Source organism: Heterodontus francisci, chromosome 24 (assembly GCF_036365525.1).
Source record: "Heterodontus francisci isolate sHetFra1 chromosome 24, sHetFra1.hap1, whole genome shotgun sequence".
Classification (NCBI taxonomy): domain Eukaryota; kingdom Metazoa; phylum Chordata; class Chondrichthyes; order Heterodontiformes; family Heterodontidae; genus Heterodontus; species Heterodontus francisci.
The window spans coordinates 67,749,447-67,768,439 of NC_090394.1; the positions used below are offsets into that span (position 1 = coordinate 67,749,447).

Here is an 18,993-nt window from a genome sequence, read left to right on the forward strand (position 1 = left end):
TGTCGAGCTTGTATTTGCATCCTTGACAATGTTCAAAATGGTATTTTCCATTGGTGCATTTTGATTATTTTAAATTGTGGGTAGTCTATTTAATTTAAGTGGTTTTGAATTAATCAAGGTTTGATACAAGTTTAACATAACTTCTTGGCTTTTGAATTTTATTGTAGATATAAGCCCCAGTGCTTTGTCTGCACCTTTTATGGTTTTGTTAATCTGCATTGCTACTTTTAATGATTTGCATACCTGTACCCTAAAACACTTTGTGCCTCTACCCTCTATCCCATTGAAACTCACCCCCCCCCCCCCCCCCCCACCCCCAAGGAATGGGTAGGCTCCTTATTCCTCCTACCAAAATGTACTAACTCTCTCTCGTCTAGATTGAAATGTATTTGCTTTTTACACATCCAATTTGTAAGTTGTTTTAATCTTGTCTTGTATTTTGTTGCAGTCTTCTGTATAAACAATGTTCACTCACCTCATTCAAATCTAGTGCAGATGGAGGCGAGGAAAATATAATTGATAACTGGATGCCCTCCTCAGAGCATGTTGCTACTGGTTCTGATTCCCAATGCAAAACTTTCTATAATTCAACACCAAATTCACTAAATTATCATCATAAAAGAACACTGATGCGGGAGATGACTATGAAAGACTGGTTCAAATTTTTTGTTACGGGGACAGGGTGACACTGGAAAGGCTACATTTATTGCCCAACTCTAGTTCCGATGTCAACTGAGACTTGCTAGACTTCTTCAGAGGCCATTAGGAGTCATCCACTTATTGTGGACTGGAGCAGTTTGGGGTGACAGCTTCCCTTCCCTGAAAGATATTGATAAACCAGTTGAGGTTTTACAGCAGTCCAGCAGTTTGTGTTTAGTGGTGCTAGTTCACATATCAGATTTATTGAATTCAATTCCACATCTTTAATGCTGAGACTTGAATTCACAACCTCTAACTTGCTATTCTGTTATACAACCGTATGACTTAAGGATGGGGTAGTCAGCATTGGTAGAGAAGCATTACCTTCCATTAACTAGTTCCAAACATTACCTGGGAGCATGTCATGGTTTTAGCATTTTAAAAAAAAAAGTTGTAATTCTTTAGCCTAGAGGTGGGTTATGGTCGAAGAGCCGAAAGCTTCATTCAGTTCAGGGAGTCACTTCTGTTTCCATGACCTGCAATGTTACTGTAAGCTTGAGTGTAGCTCTTGAGAATAATAAATATTCAAAGTGCTCCTGAGTGCTAAATGTAATGAGCGCAATTAATTCTTTCACTTTTATTCCTCCTTTTACTTGTCAACAATAATTGAGGAGCTCATGGACTTTTCTGTTACAAAGCTTGAGACCATCCATTCAGCCTCCTCTGCTGCTTCACTTACTTCCCCTAGCCTGCTGGGCCTAACACCCTGTAAAGTTCCTCCCCACCCCACCAACCCCAAATTCGCATCTTTCTCTAGTTTCTTTACTATCTCCCCTCATGCTCTCTCCAAGCTCATCTTACCAACGAAGCCCATCTCCTGCTCTCTCAATTCTATTCCCACTAAACTCCTGACCACCCAACTTCCCTTCCTGGCTCCCATATTAGCTGATATTAACAGTTCTTTCTCCTCAGATACTGTCCCCTCTCCAAATTTGCTGTCATCACCCTTCTTCAAAACTCCCTCTGTCCTTGCAAGCTACTACCCCATCTGCTTGAATGTGTCGTTGCCTCCCAAATCTGTACACATCTTTCTCAGCTTTATGTTGAATTCCTACGATCAGGTTTCTGTTCCTGCCACAGTACTGGAAATGGCTCTTATCGAAGTCACATGTCATCCTATCTGATTTGTGACCAGCAGACATCTCTCCTTGTCCTTCTTGATCTGTCTGCAGAGTTGACAAGGTTGACTATGCAATTCTGCTCCAATGCCCCCCTCCATCATCCTACTTGGTGGGCTGCAGTCTTATCTGTCCAGTCGTAGCCTGGTAATAACTGTAATTGCTTCTCTTCCTGCTTCTGCATGTTACCTCTGGTCCTTGCCTATTTCTCATCTACATGCTGCCTCTTTATATTGGAAAACATACCTGTTTTCACATGTATGATGACACCCAGCTCTACCTCACCACCTCTCTCTTGATTCCTTCACTATCTCTGAATTGTTAGACTACTCGTCTGACACTAGTACTGGATGAGCAGAAATTTCCTCCAGCTAAATATTGGGAAGACAGAAACTATTGTCTTCGGTCCCCGTCACAAGCTCCATTCCCTTGCCAACAACTCCGTCCCTTTCCCTAGCAATTGTCTGAGGCTGAACCAGACTGTTCACAACCTTGCATGTTATATTTGATCCCAAGATGAGATTCTAACCACACATCGCACCATCGCTAACATGGTTTGTTTCCACCCTTGCCTCAGGTCATCTGCTGCTGAAGCCCTCATCCATGCCTTAGTTGCTTCTAGACTTGACTATTCTGTTGCGCTCCTGGCCAGCTTCCACTTTTGTACTCTCTGCAAACTCTGCTGTCTGTGTCCGAAGAACATTTGAAATAGCAGGAGTAGGCATTCAGTCCATTGAGCCTATTCTGCTATTCAAGATTATGGCTGATCTGATTGTGGCCTTAACTCCACTTTCCTGCCTGCCCCTATAACCCTCGACTCCCTTGTCAATCAAAAATCTGTCAGTCTCTGCCTTGAATACATTCAATGACTCAGCCGCCAATGCTCACTGGGGAAGAGAATCCCAAACACTGGCAATGCTCAGAAAAGAAATTCCTCCTCCCCTCCATCTTAAATGCGAGCCCCCTTATTTTAAAACTGTGCCCCTTATTTCTAGATGCCCCCACGAGGGGAAACATCCTCTCAGCATCTACTGTCAAGCCCTCTCAGAATCTTATACGTTTCAATAAGATCACCTCTAAATCTTCTAAAATCTAATGAGTATAGGCCTGACCTGCTCAACCTTTCCTCATAAGATGACCCCTCATCCTAGGAATCAGCCTAGTGAACCTTCTCTGAACTGATTCCAATACAAGTATGTCCCTCCTTAAATAAGGTGACCAAAACTGTACAATACTCGGTACGGTCTCACCAATGCCCTGTAATGCTATAGCAAGACTTGCCTACTTTTATACGCCATCCACCTTGCAATAAAAGCCAATGTTCCATTTGTCTTTCTGATTACTTGCTGTACCCGCATGCTGACTTTTTATGATTAGTGTACAAGGAAACCCAGGTCCCTCTGGACTTCAGAATTCTGCTGTCTCAATTTAAATAATTTGCTTTTCTATTTTTCCTGCCAAAGTGGACAACCTCACATTTTCCCACATTATATTCCATCTGTCAGATTTTTGCCCACTCACTTAACCAACCTAGATCTCTTTGCAGACTTTGTATCCTCCTCACCACTTTCTGTACTATCTTCATATCAGCAAATTTGGCTACAGTACAGTCGGTCCCTTCATCAAAATCATTAATATAGATTGTAAGTAGTTGAGGCCCCAACACAGACCCCTGTGCTAATCTACTAGTTACAGTTTGCCATCCTGAAAATGACCCATTTATCCTGACTATTTCCTGCTAACCAATCCTCTATCCATGTCAATATATCGCCCCCAATGCCATGAGCTTTAACCTGGTGTAGTAACCTATGTGGCATCTTATCAAATGCCTTTTGGAAATCCAATTACACTACATCTACTGGTTCCCCTTTATCTACTCTGCTTGTTACATCTTCAAAGAACTCTAATAAATTTGTCAAACACTATTTGCCTTTTACAAAACCATGTTGACTCTGCCTAATTGTTTTGTTATATTCTAGATGTCCTGCTGCTACGTCTTTAATAATGGATTCCAGCAATGACACATGTTGTGGCCTCTAGTTTCCTGCTTTGTCTTTCTCCTTTCTTGAACAGAGGTGTTATATTTGCAGTTTTCCAATCCACTGGGACCTTTCCAAATCTCGGGAATTTTGGAAGATTACAACAAATGCAGCCACTTCCTTTAAGACCCTTGGATGCAGGCCATCAGGTCCAGGAGACTTGTCAGCCTTCAGTCCCATGAGTATTCCCATAACTTTTTCTCTAGTGTTAGTGATTGTTTTACGTTCCTCCCTCACTTTTTGCCTGCTGATTTTTCTGCTATTCTTGGGATGATTTTTGTGTCTTCTACTGTTAAAGGCGGATACAAGATACTTGTTCAAAGCCCTCTGCCATTTCCTGATTTTTGATTATTAAACCCCCAGTCTCTCCCTCTAAGGGACTAATGCTCACTTTAGCTACTCTTTTCTTTTTTATATATCTGTAGAAAGTTTTACTATTTGTTCTTGTATTTCTTGCTAGTTTTCTCTCCCTCTTTTTTTTTTGAGTCATCCTTAGCTGGTTTCTAAAATTTTCCCAACCTTTGCAGCATTGTATGTCTTTTCTTTCAATTTGATACCACCCTAACTGTCTAAGTCCCACTTACCCATCTCCCCTATGCTCACTGACTAATGTTGGCTTCCGGGTAAGCAACGTCTCCATTTTTTGGAAAAAAATTTTCAATACCCTCCATTGCCTCGCCATCCCTACGACTAATCTCATCCAGCCCTAAGCTCTTTTCCCCCACCGCCACCACCATGATCTCTGCACTCTGCTGATTCTGGCCGCTTGCCAATCCCCAATTTTTATTTTTAATTGCTTCACCATTGGCAGCCAAGCCTTCAGCTGCCAAGATCCTAAGCTCTAGAATTTCCTTCCTAAATGACTTTGCCACACTCTTTCCTCCTTTTGAGGGGCTCCTTGAAACCTACCTCTGGCCAAGCTTTTGGTTGTCTATCGTAATATCTCCTTGTTTTTCCATATCAGATTTTCTGACACTCCTATAAAGCGTTTTGCAACAATTTATTACATTAAAGGTGTTATATAAATGCAAGTTGTTGAAGAGAATGAAGCTGTTTCCTCTAGTTGGCAATGCAATTAAGATATGTCCTAATACACTTTTAATTACAGTTTCCTGATCCTGCAATAGGAAGAAAAATCAAGTCTGCAGCTCTTCAGTTGTGATCGAATGGAGGGCGATGTGGGATTCCGCAGTAGGCAAAAATACAATGAACAGTGGGAGGAGCTGGAGGACAGTACATTACCAGAGCCATCCTGTCAGCTCTCTGCCAATGAATTTTCCTGCCATTGCTGCTATGAAATTTTAGTAAATCCAACTACTTTGAACTGTGGACACAGTTTCTGCCGACATTGCCTAGCACTGTGGTGGGATGCTTCCAGGAAAACAGAATGCCCAGAATGCAGAGAAAAATGGGAGGGGTTTCCTAAAGTTAACATTGTCTTAAGGTACAGTCAAATTTGAATGCAACTTTTTCTTCCTGTGAACGAATTGTCTTTCAGAAGCTGAGAGCAAAATTAGATGAATTCCTATTGAATGCAACAAAATGCTATGCATAATCAAAGTAATTTTGTAAATACATAAACTCAGTTTTTGCTTTTTATATTAGAATGTGGAATTGAAAATCTATAAAGTTTTTAATGTGATTTTCTCTTCTACTGTATGTTTATAGGTACTTTATTTTTCCTTGCACTAGCTTTTGCTTGCAGGTCTAGTACTTTTCAACATAGTTCACTTTTGTCTGTGTGTCTGAAGTTCGCAGTTTTAGTTTTAGCTAGCTCATAGCAATGGTGTTTGTTGCACTACCCTCCCAATTTATCTTTTGTCTATTTGTGATGCTGCTAACCAAAATTTTTGTAACCAAAGAAAAGCTGAAACTACATTGTGACGTCACTATCATTGTATGTATTACGATCGCATGGTTGCCACGACCGATGAGCAGCAGTTATCATTGATTGACAATGGGTAAAACGTTTTAGTCTCATTGTTCCATGGACAAAGTGCTCAAAACACAATAAATAGGGATTACCACAAAGGGTCAGCTGATCATCTGTTTGTACTGCATTGCTCTAAATTTTATACGAATTTTTATATTCTATTTATGACCCTGGAAACCTCTTAAAGGGATTTTTCTTTGTAGTTCCTAAAACATCAATTGGAAAGGTTTGTCTTTCTTGCAATCTCATAATCCCCTGATCAGTACTGGCCTTAAAGTTGCTGAAAAGTAACACACCAATGCTTTTTTATTCAATATGTGGATATGTTGCACTTTACAAACTGTACGTAAACATTACTGAAGTAGTTTTTATGTGTTTTATACGGGGAATGGAATCGATGAAGTACTAGCTGTGACTCCCCCTCTTTCTTTATGATCATTGTTATATTCCATTACATGTTGATTGAGCTTTGCAAATGTTGATCTGATTATTCAAATTGAAGCTTTGATTCAGTGCAACTTGAAAACGCCATAATCTTGATTCTTTAAGTGACCATTTGCGTACTCTAGGTAGAAATCCCCATACAAAGGCTGTGCACACCCCCAAATTAAATCCTGTATGGACATGATTATTGTCTGGTCTAGCTCCATCATCTTGTTTGCAAAATCAATATGGTGGTAAGGGCTGTGCATTGCTGCTATTTGCTCACTTGCTTGGGAATTTGAACTGAGTAACATTGGAATTGGCATCAGAATTCTTGGTCTTGTGATGAGATCCTAATAATTATGCTTTTACAATGTTCCTCTACCTAATTTGATTTCCTGCCAGTCTTCCCTTTATACTCTGGTCTTTCAAGCTGATTGATATAACCCAACGGTGTTCAGGCTTTGGCAATTGGGGTGGGTGTCTTTTTCTCTTTCTTTTTGAAAATTGTGTTGTAGTGGAATACAGCACTAAGTTTAGAAGATCGAGAACATACAAGATTCTTGAGGGGGCTTGACAGGATTGATGCTGAGAGGATGTTTCCCCTCATGGGGAATCCAGAACTAGGGGCACAATTTCAAATTAAGGTGTCTGCCATTTAATTCGGAGATGAGGAGGAATTTCTTCTGAGGGTTGTTTGGAATTCTCTTCCCGAGCAAGCAGTGGAGGCTGAGTATTGAATATATTCAAGGCTGAGTTAGACAGATTTTTTGATTGACAAGGGAGTAGAGTGTTGGCGGGGGGTGTAGGAGGGGTGGCAGGTAGGAAAGTGGAGTTAAGGCCACAATCAGATCAGCTGTAATCTTGAATGGCAGAGCAGGCTCAAGGGACCAAATAGCTGACTCCTGTTTCTCATGTAACAGTCATTTTGTTTACATTTTGGAATTCAAGCTTTTTGTCAGGACCTGGTGTGTTTCCTATTTCCCTCTTGGCTTTGTCTTTCAGTCTCCATTACAAAGTAAGCAGCCTGAATTCTAAGAATTGGATTTTCTACCTGGACTAACATTTTAATTTGTTTTGAGAGCAAATTGATAGGCGACTAATCCAGGTGTTAGAAATGTTGAACTCATTATTTGCACGATTGGATTTTTTCGCCTTTGATTTTTCTTTCCCCTCATCTGAAGGCACTGATTGATGCTGGGCATAGTTGCATGGGCACTGGCAACCCTTAAGTCTTGGTCCCATGAGCCATTATTGATTGAGCCTAAGCAGCTTTAACATTTGGACTTTCAAGGCTATAACAACTGAGCCTTGTCATTGGCTGAAGACATGATAAAACATGGGGACGTTCCAGTAAAGGAGGGGGGGGGGGTGGTGGGTGGTGGATCAGTGATAGTGATCTGGAGCCAATTGTTGCAGCTTTGGCTTAAGCTTTGTGCATGTAGCTCAGACCAAGAATTGAATCTGGTTTGTATGGCTTAATGTCTCATAACCATTCAGCAGTGAGGATTCTGTTCCAATCAAAATTGCAGAGATTGGTTATGAAACAGATAATATAAACACCTATCACTTACAGGAAAATGCAGAAGACCTACAGATTTGCCAGTAGTTGCTATTTTATTAATGCTAGTTACTTCTTGGTTTATCTCTTTCAGTCTTAGTAACCTGTACTCTGGGACCTATCCCTTCACCTAGGACTTCTGTTTTTATTGGCGCAGTGGTTAGCACTGCTGCCTCACAGCTCCAGTGACCCGGGTTCAATTCTGGGTACTGCCTGTGTGGAGTTTGCAAGTTCTCCTTGTGTCTGCGTGGGTTTTCTCCGGGTGCTCCGGTTTCCTCCCACAAGCCAAAAGACTTGCAGGTTGGTAGGTAAATTGGCCATTATAAATTGCCCCTAGTATAGGTAGGTGGTAGGGAAATATAGTGACAGATGGGGATGTGGTAGGAATATGGGATTAGTGTAGGATTAGTATAAATGGGGGTTGATGGTCAGCACAGACTCGGTGGGCTGAAGGGCCTGTTTCAGTGCTGTATCTCTAAACTATTAAAACAGTCAAATGTTCACAAGTGTTCGAGTAATTTTATTTTTGCCTTGTTTTGTGTTTTCTACCCCCCCTTTTTTTTTTTCCAGGGATGCTGTTGAGAAGCTATTCCCTGATGATGTCACACGACGACAGGAGGAGACACAGAACAACATAAAAATCTCAAATAGTATTTTGGCTTTCCAGAAATATGGTCATGAACAATCAAGAACTTTCAACAACTCGGGGGAATGGCGACGAGGAGGTGGCTTTTTCTCAGGAGTATTAACTTCTTTAACCTGTGTGGCAGTAAGTATCTGAGTCCTATTCTAATGGTATCCATACTCGTATTATTTGAGGCTCCAGTTGAGTGATTGGATAGTCTTTGACTTGGAAGGCTTTCTAACTCAATGTGTTTTCCAACCTCTTGGTGTGATTATTAAAATTACTGCCGTATACATAATCACTTTATAAATGTCTTACTAAGGAAAGATAGAAAAGAGATTAATACACAGTTTACACTACAGGGTGTTCTCCAAAAGCTGTCTTAAATAAGCTGTTTTCTGCAATAGAGGAAAACTGTTCAAGGAGTAATGACTTTGCCATACAATTTTATCACTTAACCATTCTACTTTATCTGTTTTAATTGAAGCAAATTTGGCAAGAAGCTAAGATTGGAATGTAAACTGGATTGCAGTTAGTGCTGAAAAAATGGTCACAGTTGCTATGGATAACAATGTATTATTTTGCTTCATTAAAATATCCAAATTACAGTGCACCACATTATTTTTAAAAAGGCTTTCATACACCAAACATAACTGATAATCTGAGAAATATTTGGCCAATATAGCATTATTACTTTCACCCCATTAGCAAGAGAGAACCTTCTTTTGAGATGGTGTTGTCATTATTTAGACAGAGTATCTAACATAGTTTGTTGCCTAAACAGAAGCACTCGCCACATTAAGTTTTTGAGTCCCAGTACCTGATAAGGTGAAGAAACACTCAAACATCATTGAATTGGTTACCCAGGCAATTTTCATACCTGGACAAAACCAGGACTGGCAAAAAAGGCTTAACAGATTGGCTTTAGTGAAGCATCACGACTTTGAGTTCTGATGAAAGGTCATCAACCTGAAATGTAATCTTTGTTTCCATCTCCACAGATGCTGCTGCCTGACCTGCTGCATCGTTGCAGCCTTTTCTGTTTCTATTTCAGATTTCCAGCATCCTTACTATTTTGCTTTAGAAATTATTTTATTTTTAACAGGGGCAACTAATCATTGGGGAAAAATAGAAAAGGGGTTTTTGCATGGAGATTTTATTCTCAAACGTTAATTCTTTTCAGTTATTCACTTAATTGATATACTAATTATAACGATATACTTAATGTCCAGTGTAATGTTGCATTTAAAGAAAACATATTCTACGTTCAAAGTTGTGAATACTATAAAAGACAGGATGTTAAAAGGTGTGCTAATTAAACTGCTATCACAGGGTTATTGGCACTGAAGTTCTTTGCCTTGGTTATTTCTTATGCTAGGTGGTGTTTCTAGTTTATCTCTGGAGCAGAGAAACAGAGCAAGATCTTCTCGTACACAAACCTGTGACTAAGTGGACTCCAAAAGAAGTGACACTGTGGTTAGAGCAATTGGGCCAATGGGCTTCTGTTTACAAGGAGAGGTTTTTAAAGGAGGAAGTTAATGGAAGGTAAGGCTTACTTTTTGAATTCAGCTATACGAGGTTACTGCCCCTAGTGCAATTGTGGACTCTGGACTTTGGCACTTCTGACAGCATTGAGAGGAATTTCGGGAGCATGCTTCTGTCCTATAACACTATACCTTAGCAAATTGGAAACGATCTGTCACACTGTGGAACTGAAGTATACATTTCGTTCAATCCAAACAGTGAGCACTCAAAATATCAAGTTGTTAGGCTATTCATTTCATGCTCTTGCTTGTACTAGGACCTGCAGGGGAAACTGTTCCCATACTGAAGCCATTTTCTGCTATGCAACAGTTTCAGTTGACAAGACTGCTATTCAAAAGCTGCTTGTGTCAAAGCCTTGCCTATCAAAGTCCTTGCTGTTTGGAGGTAAACTTCGTTCTAATGTAAGTGGTTTTCCGAAGATAAGTTTTCACTTGAGTACTTTGCTTATTCATTTTGGAACCTCAACAGAATTGTCTGTTTGAAGGGATCCAAAATAGCACGAAGCTGAATAATTGAGGATTTGATTTTATTCTTTGTAAAGAAAACTGATGCCACCTTTTTAACTCCAGATTTGACCAATGCAGTACAGTGTTGAATCTCAGTATCTTCTCTTGGCATTTCTTCGCAGACGACGATTTTAGAAATGTTGTACTCCAATGGTTGCAGGCCCACTGGTGGCTAGTCAGGCCTATCTGTGACCTGCAGATTCTCCCACAGCGGGTGCAAGTGTAGGTGTAGTTGTTGCTGGGAGCAAATGGATCTATCCTTCTCCTGCTTTTCTCTTTCATGCTGGTTCTTCACTCAGTCTCAAAGGTGTCTGTAGCACTCCTGATGTAGCATCTCCAGGCATCATGATCTATGGCCTGTGCCTCCCACTGGTGATGGTCAATGTGGCACACAGGGACTCCTTCAGGGAGTCCTTGAAACGTTTGCATGGGGCCCCTCTGTTCCTTTTACCCGTGGTCAGCTCTCCATACAACACAATCTTGGACAGGCGACTGTCATCCATCCGGGCAGTGTGACCTGCTCGACACAGTTGGCTTTGCAGGAGGATGGCCTGTATGCTGGTGATGGCTGTTTCCAGTGCTTGTGATGTGGTCCTGCCAGCTGATCTTGAGGATGCTGCGGAGGCAGCACTGATGAAAGCGCTCTAGAAGGCGTACATGCTGGCGGTATACGACCCATGACTCTGCACCATACAGAAGGGTGGTGAGGACTATGGTTTTGTACACTGAGTTTGGGCTGTGTCCTGAGGCTGTAGTTGCTCCACATTCATTTGTAGAGTTTGCCGAATGTACTGTTGGCTTTTGAGAGCCTGTTGTCCACTTCCTTGTCTATGGTGGCATCAAACGAGATGACGCTCCCCAAATAAGTAAATTGCTTGATGGCATTCAGCTCGGTTCCCTCGATGACTATGCTTGGTGGTCTATATTCTCCTTGGAGTGCAGGCTGATGCAGGACTTCAGTTTTCTTTAAACTGATTTTTAGTCCAAAGAGTTGTGTCGCCTCGGAAAAATGTGTTATATGTTGCAGGTCTGACGGACTGTGGGCCAGGAGAGCCCAGCCATCGACTGATTTTCATGAAACTGCTTCACCATGGCCAGGAACCTAGGTGGGCATCCAAGTTTTTCAAGGATTTTCCAAAGTCCATCTCTGCTCAGTGTTGAATGCCTTGGTGAGGTCTATGAAAGTGACGTACAGGCCTTTGTTTTGCTCACGACACTTTTCTTGTAATTGTCTGAGTGCAAATACCATGTCTGTGGTGCCTCTGTTAGCTCGAAAACTGCACTGGTTCTCTGGGAGGTTTTCTTGTGCAATAGTAGGCACCAGCCTGTTCAGAAGTATTCTAACCAGGATCTTCCCAGCAATAGAAAGGAGGGCGATCCCGCGGTAGTTGGAGCAGTCTGATTCTTCTTTGTTCCGAACATAGGAATTAGGAGCAGGAGTAGGCCATTTGACCCCTTGAGCCTGCTCTGCCTTTCAATAAGTTCATGGCTGAACTGATTACTCCACATTTCCACCTACCCCTGATAACCTTCCACCCCCTTGCTTATCAAGAATCTATCTATACTACTTTCTTAAAAATATTCAAAGACACTGCTTCCACTGCCTTTTGAGGAAGAGAATTCCAAAGACTCACGATGCTCAGAGAATTTCTCTATCTATCTTAAAGGGGCGACACCTTTATTTTAGAACAGTGACCCCTAGTTCGAGATTCTGCTACAAGAGGAAGCATCCTTTCCACATCCACACTGTTACGACTCCTCAGGATCTTTATATGTTTCAATCAAGTCACCTCTTGCTCTTATAAATTCCAGCAGATCCAAGCCTAGCCTGTCCAATCTTTCCTCCTAAGACAGCCCACCCATTCCAGATATTAGTCTAGTAAACCTTCTCTGTGCTGCCTCCAACACATTTCTATCCTTCCTTAAATAAGGAGACCAGTAGTGTACACAGTAATCCAGATGTGGTCGCACGAATGCCCTGTATAGCTGAAGCATAACCTCCTACTTTTGTATTCAATTCCCCTCGCGATAAACGATAACATTCTATTAGCTTTTCTAATTATATGCTGTACCTGTATACTAAGCTTTTGCGATTCTTGCCGTACGACACCCAGATCCTTCTGCATCTCACAGCTCCGCAGTGTCTCACCATTTCGACGATATGCTTTTTTATTCTTCCTGCCAAAGTGGGCAATTTCCCATTTTCCCACATTATACTCCATTTGCCAGGTCTTTACCCACTCATTTAACCTATCTATATCCCTTTGTAGCCTCCTTATGTCCTCTTCCCAAGTTACTTTCCTACCTATCTGTGTCATCAGCAAATTTAGCAACCATTCATCTAAGTCATTTATATAAATTGTAAAAAGTTGAGGCCCCAGCACGGATCCCTGTGGCACATCACTCATTACATCTTGCCAACCAGAAAATGACCCATTTATGCCTACTCTGTTTCCTGTTAGCTAGCCAATCTTCTATCCATCCCAATATGTTACCCCCTACACCATGAGCTTTTATTTTCTGCAATAACCTTTGAGGTGGCACCTTATCAAATGCCTTCTGGAAATCTAAATACAATCTATCCACCGGTTCCCCTTTATCCACAGAACATTTAACTGCCTTAAAGAACTCCAGTAAATTGGTTAAACATGATTTCCCTTTCACAAAACCATCTTTTTGTCCAAGATGATAATGGCATCACGAAGATCCCCATCAAATCCTGCCCTGTTCCCAGCAGGCAGTGAAAAATTCATGGAGCTTGGTGTATAGGGCAGAGCCACCATGCTTAAATGCTTCAGATGGAATCACATCGACTCTGGGGGGCTTTTTTGCTCTTCATCTAGTTGATGGTGTTCCCAGTTTCCTCCAGAGTTGGGCTCTCATACACTTCTTTGACGGGCTGTTGGATGTGATAAATCGCATCCATCATTCACTGTGCACTTGACGCTGAAGAGTGTTTCAAAGTACTCTGACCAGCGATCCAGGGATGACCCTTTGTCGATGTGTAGGGTCTTGCCATTGGTGCTCCTTAAGGGGTTTTGGATTTGATATGTTGGTCCATAGACAGATTTTAGTGCTTCATAAAAACTTATTCTGTCACCAGTATCAGAGTATAGGTGAGTTTTTTCTGCAAGTGCGATCCACCGGTCATTTTGTATGTTCCTCAGTTTACATTGAAGGGTGCTGCGTGCTGGATAGTTGGTTGTCTTTTTCTCTTGGCTAGCCGGCTGAGCCTGATGAACTGGCGTTTTTATTGTTGGATCTTGAATTTCCTCGTCATTTTCATCAGACCAGTCCCTATTCTTTGGTGCTGGGTCTAATGAACTCATTGGAAGTATCCAGTACTACAGCTTTGTGTTCCCAGAGTTCTTCTGGAGTAGAATCAGCAGTGGGATGAGGGTGTTCCAGTCTAGTCCGTAAGGTTGCTTGATGTCTATCTCTGAAGATGAGGTTTACAGGTTGCAGACTCTTTCTTTGGGTTGTTTCTAGGCCTGTTCCTGGGCTTGGGCTTGAAATGGAAGTTCAGCTTTGAACAAACGTGCTGATGGTCTGTATGACTGTCAGCACTGGGCATGACTCTAGTATGCAGGACGTCCTTTAGGTCACACTGGTGCACCAAGATGTAATCTATCGGGTGCCAGTGTTTAGAGCGGGGATGCATCCATGTTGTCTTAAAGCAATCTTTTTGTTGAAAGATGGTGTTGGTTATTGACAGCTGCTTTTCTGCACAGAGTTCCAAGAGTAAACGTCTGTTTTCGTTTACAATTTCCAACTCCATGGTTTGAGCACTCCCTTCCATCCCAGGCTGTCACGGTCCACTATAGTGTTGAAATTGCCAAGGATGACAATTTTGTCCTTGGGTGGGGCATTCAGCATGAGTTCATGGAGTTCTGTGTAGAACTTATCTTTGTCAGCTGGGTTAGCCTTCAGGGTTGGAACATAAATACTGATGAGAGTTGCATGCTGCTGGTCTCGGAGGGGGAGGCGCAAGGATATGATTAATTCGGAATGGACGATTGACCGACTTAACAGTTTAGTGGCGATCGTCTTCACCATGAAGCTGACACCATAGAGGCATTGTTCACCTTCAGGTCTACCTGACCAATAGAGGGTGTAGCCAGCGTTGTGTTCTGTTAGGCTGCCTTGCTCTGAGAAGCGGACCACACTCCGGGCTGCTATATCAATGTCTAGTCTGGCTAGCTCATGGGCCACCAGGGCTGAGTGTCGTTGGGGGTTGTCACCAGAGTTGAGCATTGTTCTCCTGTTCCAGCAGCGAGTTTCAGGATTTTTTTTCCCCATCTTTTGAAGTAAGGTTAGGAGTTTGCATTTTCTTCTCTGTCGCAGTTTGGCCACATTAAGAGATGCCTGTTGACCACAGTAAGCCAACTGGTTGTTGGGGAGACTAACGTTTGTTTGGCCACCTTTTCTAGGTCCCCCTCTAATTCAGGAGCAAGCAGTGCTGCCCTTGAAAAAGGCTGCTTGGTTGCTCAGGGTGCTACTAGGTCGTCATCAAAACGAGCAATGTACCGAGCTGCCTGCATGCAGGATTGGAACTGTGGCTGCCAGTGCCATCTTGCACCTGCCATTTTCGCCCCTTTCCCGACACTACAGGACTGACTTGAGTTGTAGTTGGGTGGATCTTTCCTTCCCACCTGCGCATTGGTGCTTTAAGGTGGCGTGCACCTACCCTTTAAGCCTGGAGCTCATCTGTTGTGGTCCAGCAGAGTAGGACGGCAGCAGCGAGGTCTCCAAGCCGTAGGTTTGGATTCAGAGTTTCCCTCTTCTAGGTGGGTTGCTGACCAAGCCTTGAAGAGACCCACCTTCCCTTGCTCTTTTATCTGTAGCTGGTATGCCAACAACCGTAGTCCACGCAATATGGTGTGGCATGCCTTTGGTCCAGAACATGGTCACTTGAGCCGCTTGGAATCCTTCTGCCATGGTCATTACCTTTATCAAAGAAATTTGGCCAGGTGCTGTCATGTTCATCATTTCTCCCCCCACTATGTTTCGCCCGTCACCTGAGACGGTGTGCTGGGGTGTGGCGCTTGGAGCCAGCAGTGAGCTGGGTGTAGATGAGGACCAGTGATTCCCATCCATCCTTCAAATAGGATGCAGCTGACTAAAAATACAAGGGTACGACCTCTATCTGAACACCCCAATCACAGCATATTGAGGCCGATTTGGCAGAAGATTTAGCAAATTGCATTAAAGTGAAATATCTAGTTTAGATTGTTTGTTGAAAAACTTTCTATTCTTCCATTAAATATATTTTTAGGCTCTTGTTGACTCTAGGTGAAGAGGAGCTTTCAAAGCTTCCTTTCAGCATTGAGAAAGAGCTTCATAGAAAAGCCATACTAATGGAATTGGACAACGTAAAAGCACTTGGAGTGAAACCCCCTCAGAATCTCTGGGAATACAAGGTAACTGTTGTTGAGATGAAACCGTCTGTATAGTTTTTTTTTCTAAGTGCAATGAATTATTACTTTTTTTTTATGTTCCTCAATGATGGATTCAAATTTGTTAATGTGAAGTTTTCAGTGCAAGAGAGGGCTTTGTGTCATTGGAGGTGCATTTTGCATACCATCAGTTTGCAATATATAATGTACCTCTTTTTTTAACTGATTCCTAATGTGTTTAACATCTGGGTTGCATTTTTTTGAATATAATGACTTGCTAATTTGTTTTCTAACTTATTATCCTTCTACATAGTTTAAGTTGTCTAAGACATTCCGCAAATATTTTTTTTTTTCCCCTTGCTGTCAAATACAAATACTATTTTTTTTCAGGCAATGCATGTAGGCAAGTCACTATTTCTGCTGTATGCATTGAAGAGCTCCCCACGGTTGACCATGCTGTATCTCTACCTGTTTGATTACTCAGAAATATTTCTGCCACTTATTCACACCATATCTCCTGAGAAAACTGAGATGACTGAGGATGCAGATATTTTTCGCAAGTACTGGGTAAGATGTACAGGCATTTTGTTACTACTTAAATGAAGCAATTATTTGAGGAAATAACCTATTTATATTAGTGAATATGCTAGATCGCTTAACGTTCTCAACTTTTACCATGCTTTTTGCAGTAATAGAACACATCAACCAAGAAACATGAAAGAAACTTCCATTATTGGTTATCATCTGAATCTTGTACACTCTTTCCTTTCACCTTTTTTACGGGGCATCATAATTTGCTTTTGTTCTGAGGTCAGGCTTAATTTGCTCCCAGGTTGTTTTTGAATTTAACTCATTAGGTTTATAGGAGTACCTCCCAGCAGCTACTCTATAGCTACAGCATCATTTGGCACCTGCAAGGTTTTAACTTTTTGTCTGGTGAACTCATCAGCTTTTGATTTTATATTGAATGTTATGTGACTTTTTCATAGATGATTGACTTTGGGTATGGTTACACAGGTGTTGGCAACTCTGATACTTGACCAAATAGTCTGTTTTGTGTAAGCTAAAGAATGAACTCAAGAGCCTTTTTCAACTGAGTCCAATTCTGTTCTCCTAACTTTCTCACATGTACAAAGAACAAAGAAAATTACAGCACAGGAACAGGCCCTTCGGCCCTCCAAGCCTACGCCGATCCAGATCCTCTATCTAAACCTGTCACCTATTTTCTAAGGGTCTGTATCTCTTTACTTCCTGCCCATTCATGTATCTGTCTAGATACATCTTAAAAGACGCTATCGTGCCTGCGTCTACCACCTCCGCTGGCAACGCGTTCCAGGCACCCACCACCCTCTGCGTAAAGAACTTTCCACGTATATCCCCCCCCTAAACTTTTCCCCTTTCACTTTGAACTCGTGTCCCCTAGTAATTGAATCCCCCACTCTGGGGGGGGAAAAAGCTTCTTGCTATCCAACCTGTCTATACCTCATGATTTTGTACACCTCAATCAGGTCCCCCCTCAACCTCCGTCTTTCTAATGAAAATAATCCTAATCTGCTCAACCTCTCTTCATAGCTAGCGCCCTCCATACCAGACAACATCCTGGTGAACCTCCTCTGCACCCTCTCCAAAGCATCTACATCCTTTTGGTAATGTGGCGACCAGAACTGCACGCAGTATTCCAAATGTGGCCGAACCAAAGTCCTATACAACTGTAACATGACCTGCCAACTCTTGTACTCAATACCCCGTCCGATGAAGGAAAGCATGCCGTATGCCTTCTTGACCACTCTATTGACCTGCGTTGCCACCTTCAGGGAACAATGGACCTGAACACCCAAATCTCTCTGTACATCAATTTTCCCCAGGACTTTTCCATTTACTGTATGGATTGGATCTTCCAAAATGCATCACCTCGCATTTGCCCTGATTGAACTCCATCTGCCATTTCTCTGCCCAACTCTCCAGTCTATCTATATTCTGCTGTATTCTCTGACAGTCCCCTTCAGTATCTGCTACTCCACCAATCTTAGTGTCGTCTGCAAACTTGCTAATCAGACCACCTATACTTTCCTCCAAATCATTAATGTATATCACAAACAACAGTGGTCCCAGCACGGATCCCTGTGGAACACCACTGGTTACACGTCTCCATTTTGAGAAACTCCCTTCCACTGCTACTCTGTCTCCTATTGCCCAGCCAGTTCTTTATCCATCTAGCTGGTACACCTTGGACCCCATGTGCCTTAACTTTCTCCATCAGCCTACCATGGGGAACCTTATCAAACGCCTTACTGAAGTCCATGTATATGACATCTACAGCCCTTCCCTCATCAATCAACTTTGTCACTTCCTCAAAGAATTCTATTAAGTTGGTAAGACATGACCTTCCCTGCACAAAACTATGTTGCCTATCACTGATATTCCCATTTGGAAGAAAATGGGCTTAGATCCTATCCCTCAGTATCTTCTCCAGCAGCTTCCCTACCACTGACGTCAGGCTCACCGGTCTATAATTACCTGGATTATCCCTGCTACCCTTCTTAAACAAGGGGACAACATTAGCAATTCTCCCGTCTTCCGGGACCTCACCCGTGTTTAAGGATGCTGCAAAGATATCTGTTAAGGCCCCAGCTATTTCCTCTCTCGCTTCCCTCAGAAACCTGGGATAGATCCCATCTGGACCTGGGGACTTGTCCACCTTAATGCCTTTTAGAATACCCAACACTTCCTCCCTCCTTATGCTGACTTGACCTAGAGTAATCAAACATCTGTCCCTAACCTCAACATCTGTCATGTCCCTCTCCTCGGTGAATACTGATGCAAAGTACTCGTTTAGAATCTCACCCATTTTCTCTGACTCCACGCATAACTTTCCTCCCTTGTCCTTGAGTGGGCCAATCCTTTCTCTAGTTACCCTCTTGCTCCTTATATATGAATAAAAGGCTTTGGGATTTTCCTTAACCCTGTTTGCTAAAGATATTTCATGACCCCTTTTAGTGCTCTTAATTCCTCGTTTCAGATTGCGCCTACAATCCCGATATTCTTTCAAAGCTTCGTCTTTCTTCAGCCTCCTAGACCTTACGTATGCTTCCTTTTTCCTCTTAGCTAGTCTCACAATTTCACCTGTCATCCATGGTTTCCTAATCTT

General features: G+C 42.2%; 1 protein-coding gene across 3 annotated transcripts in view; it reads left to right on the forward strand.

Annotated features, from left to right (window-relative positions):
• LOC137383490 (bifunctional apoptosis regulator-like) overlaps positions 1-18,993 on the forward strand; it is a 39,328-nt gene that overhangs the window by 15,593 nt on the left and 4,742 nt on the right. For all 3 annotated transcript variants that reach the window (XM_068056480.1, XM_068056481.1, XM_068056483.1), the window contains 5 exons: positions 4,965-5,300; positions 8,344-8,542; positions 9,777-9,943; positions 15,725-15,869; positions 16,236-16,412. In XM_068056480.1, coding sequence (XP_067912581.1) covers positions 5,023-5,300; positions 8,344-8,542; positions 9,777-9,943; positions 15,725-15,869; positions 16,236-16,412 — 966 coding nt within the window. In that variant the 5' untranslated portion in view covers positions 4,965-5,022. The remainder of the gene's footprint in view (positions 1-4,964; positions 5,301-8,343; positions 8,543-9,776; positions 9,944-15,724; positions 15,870-16,235; positions 16,413-18,993) is intronic.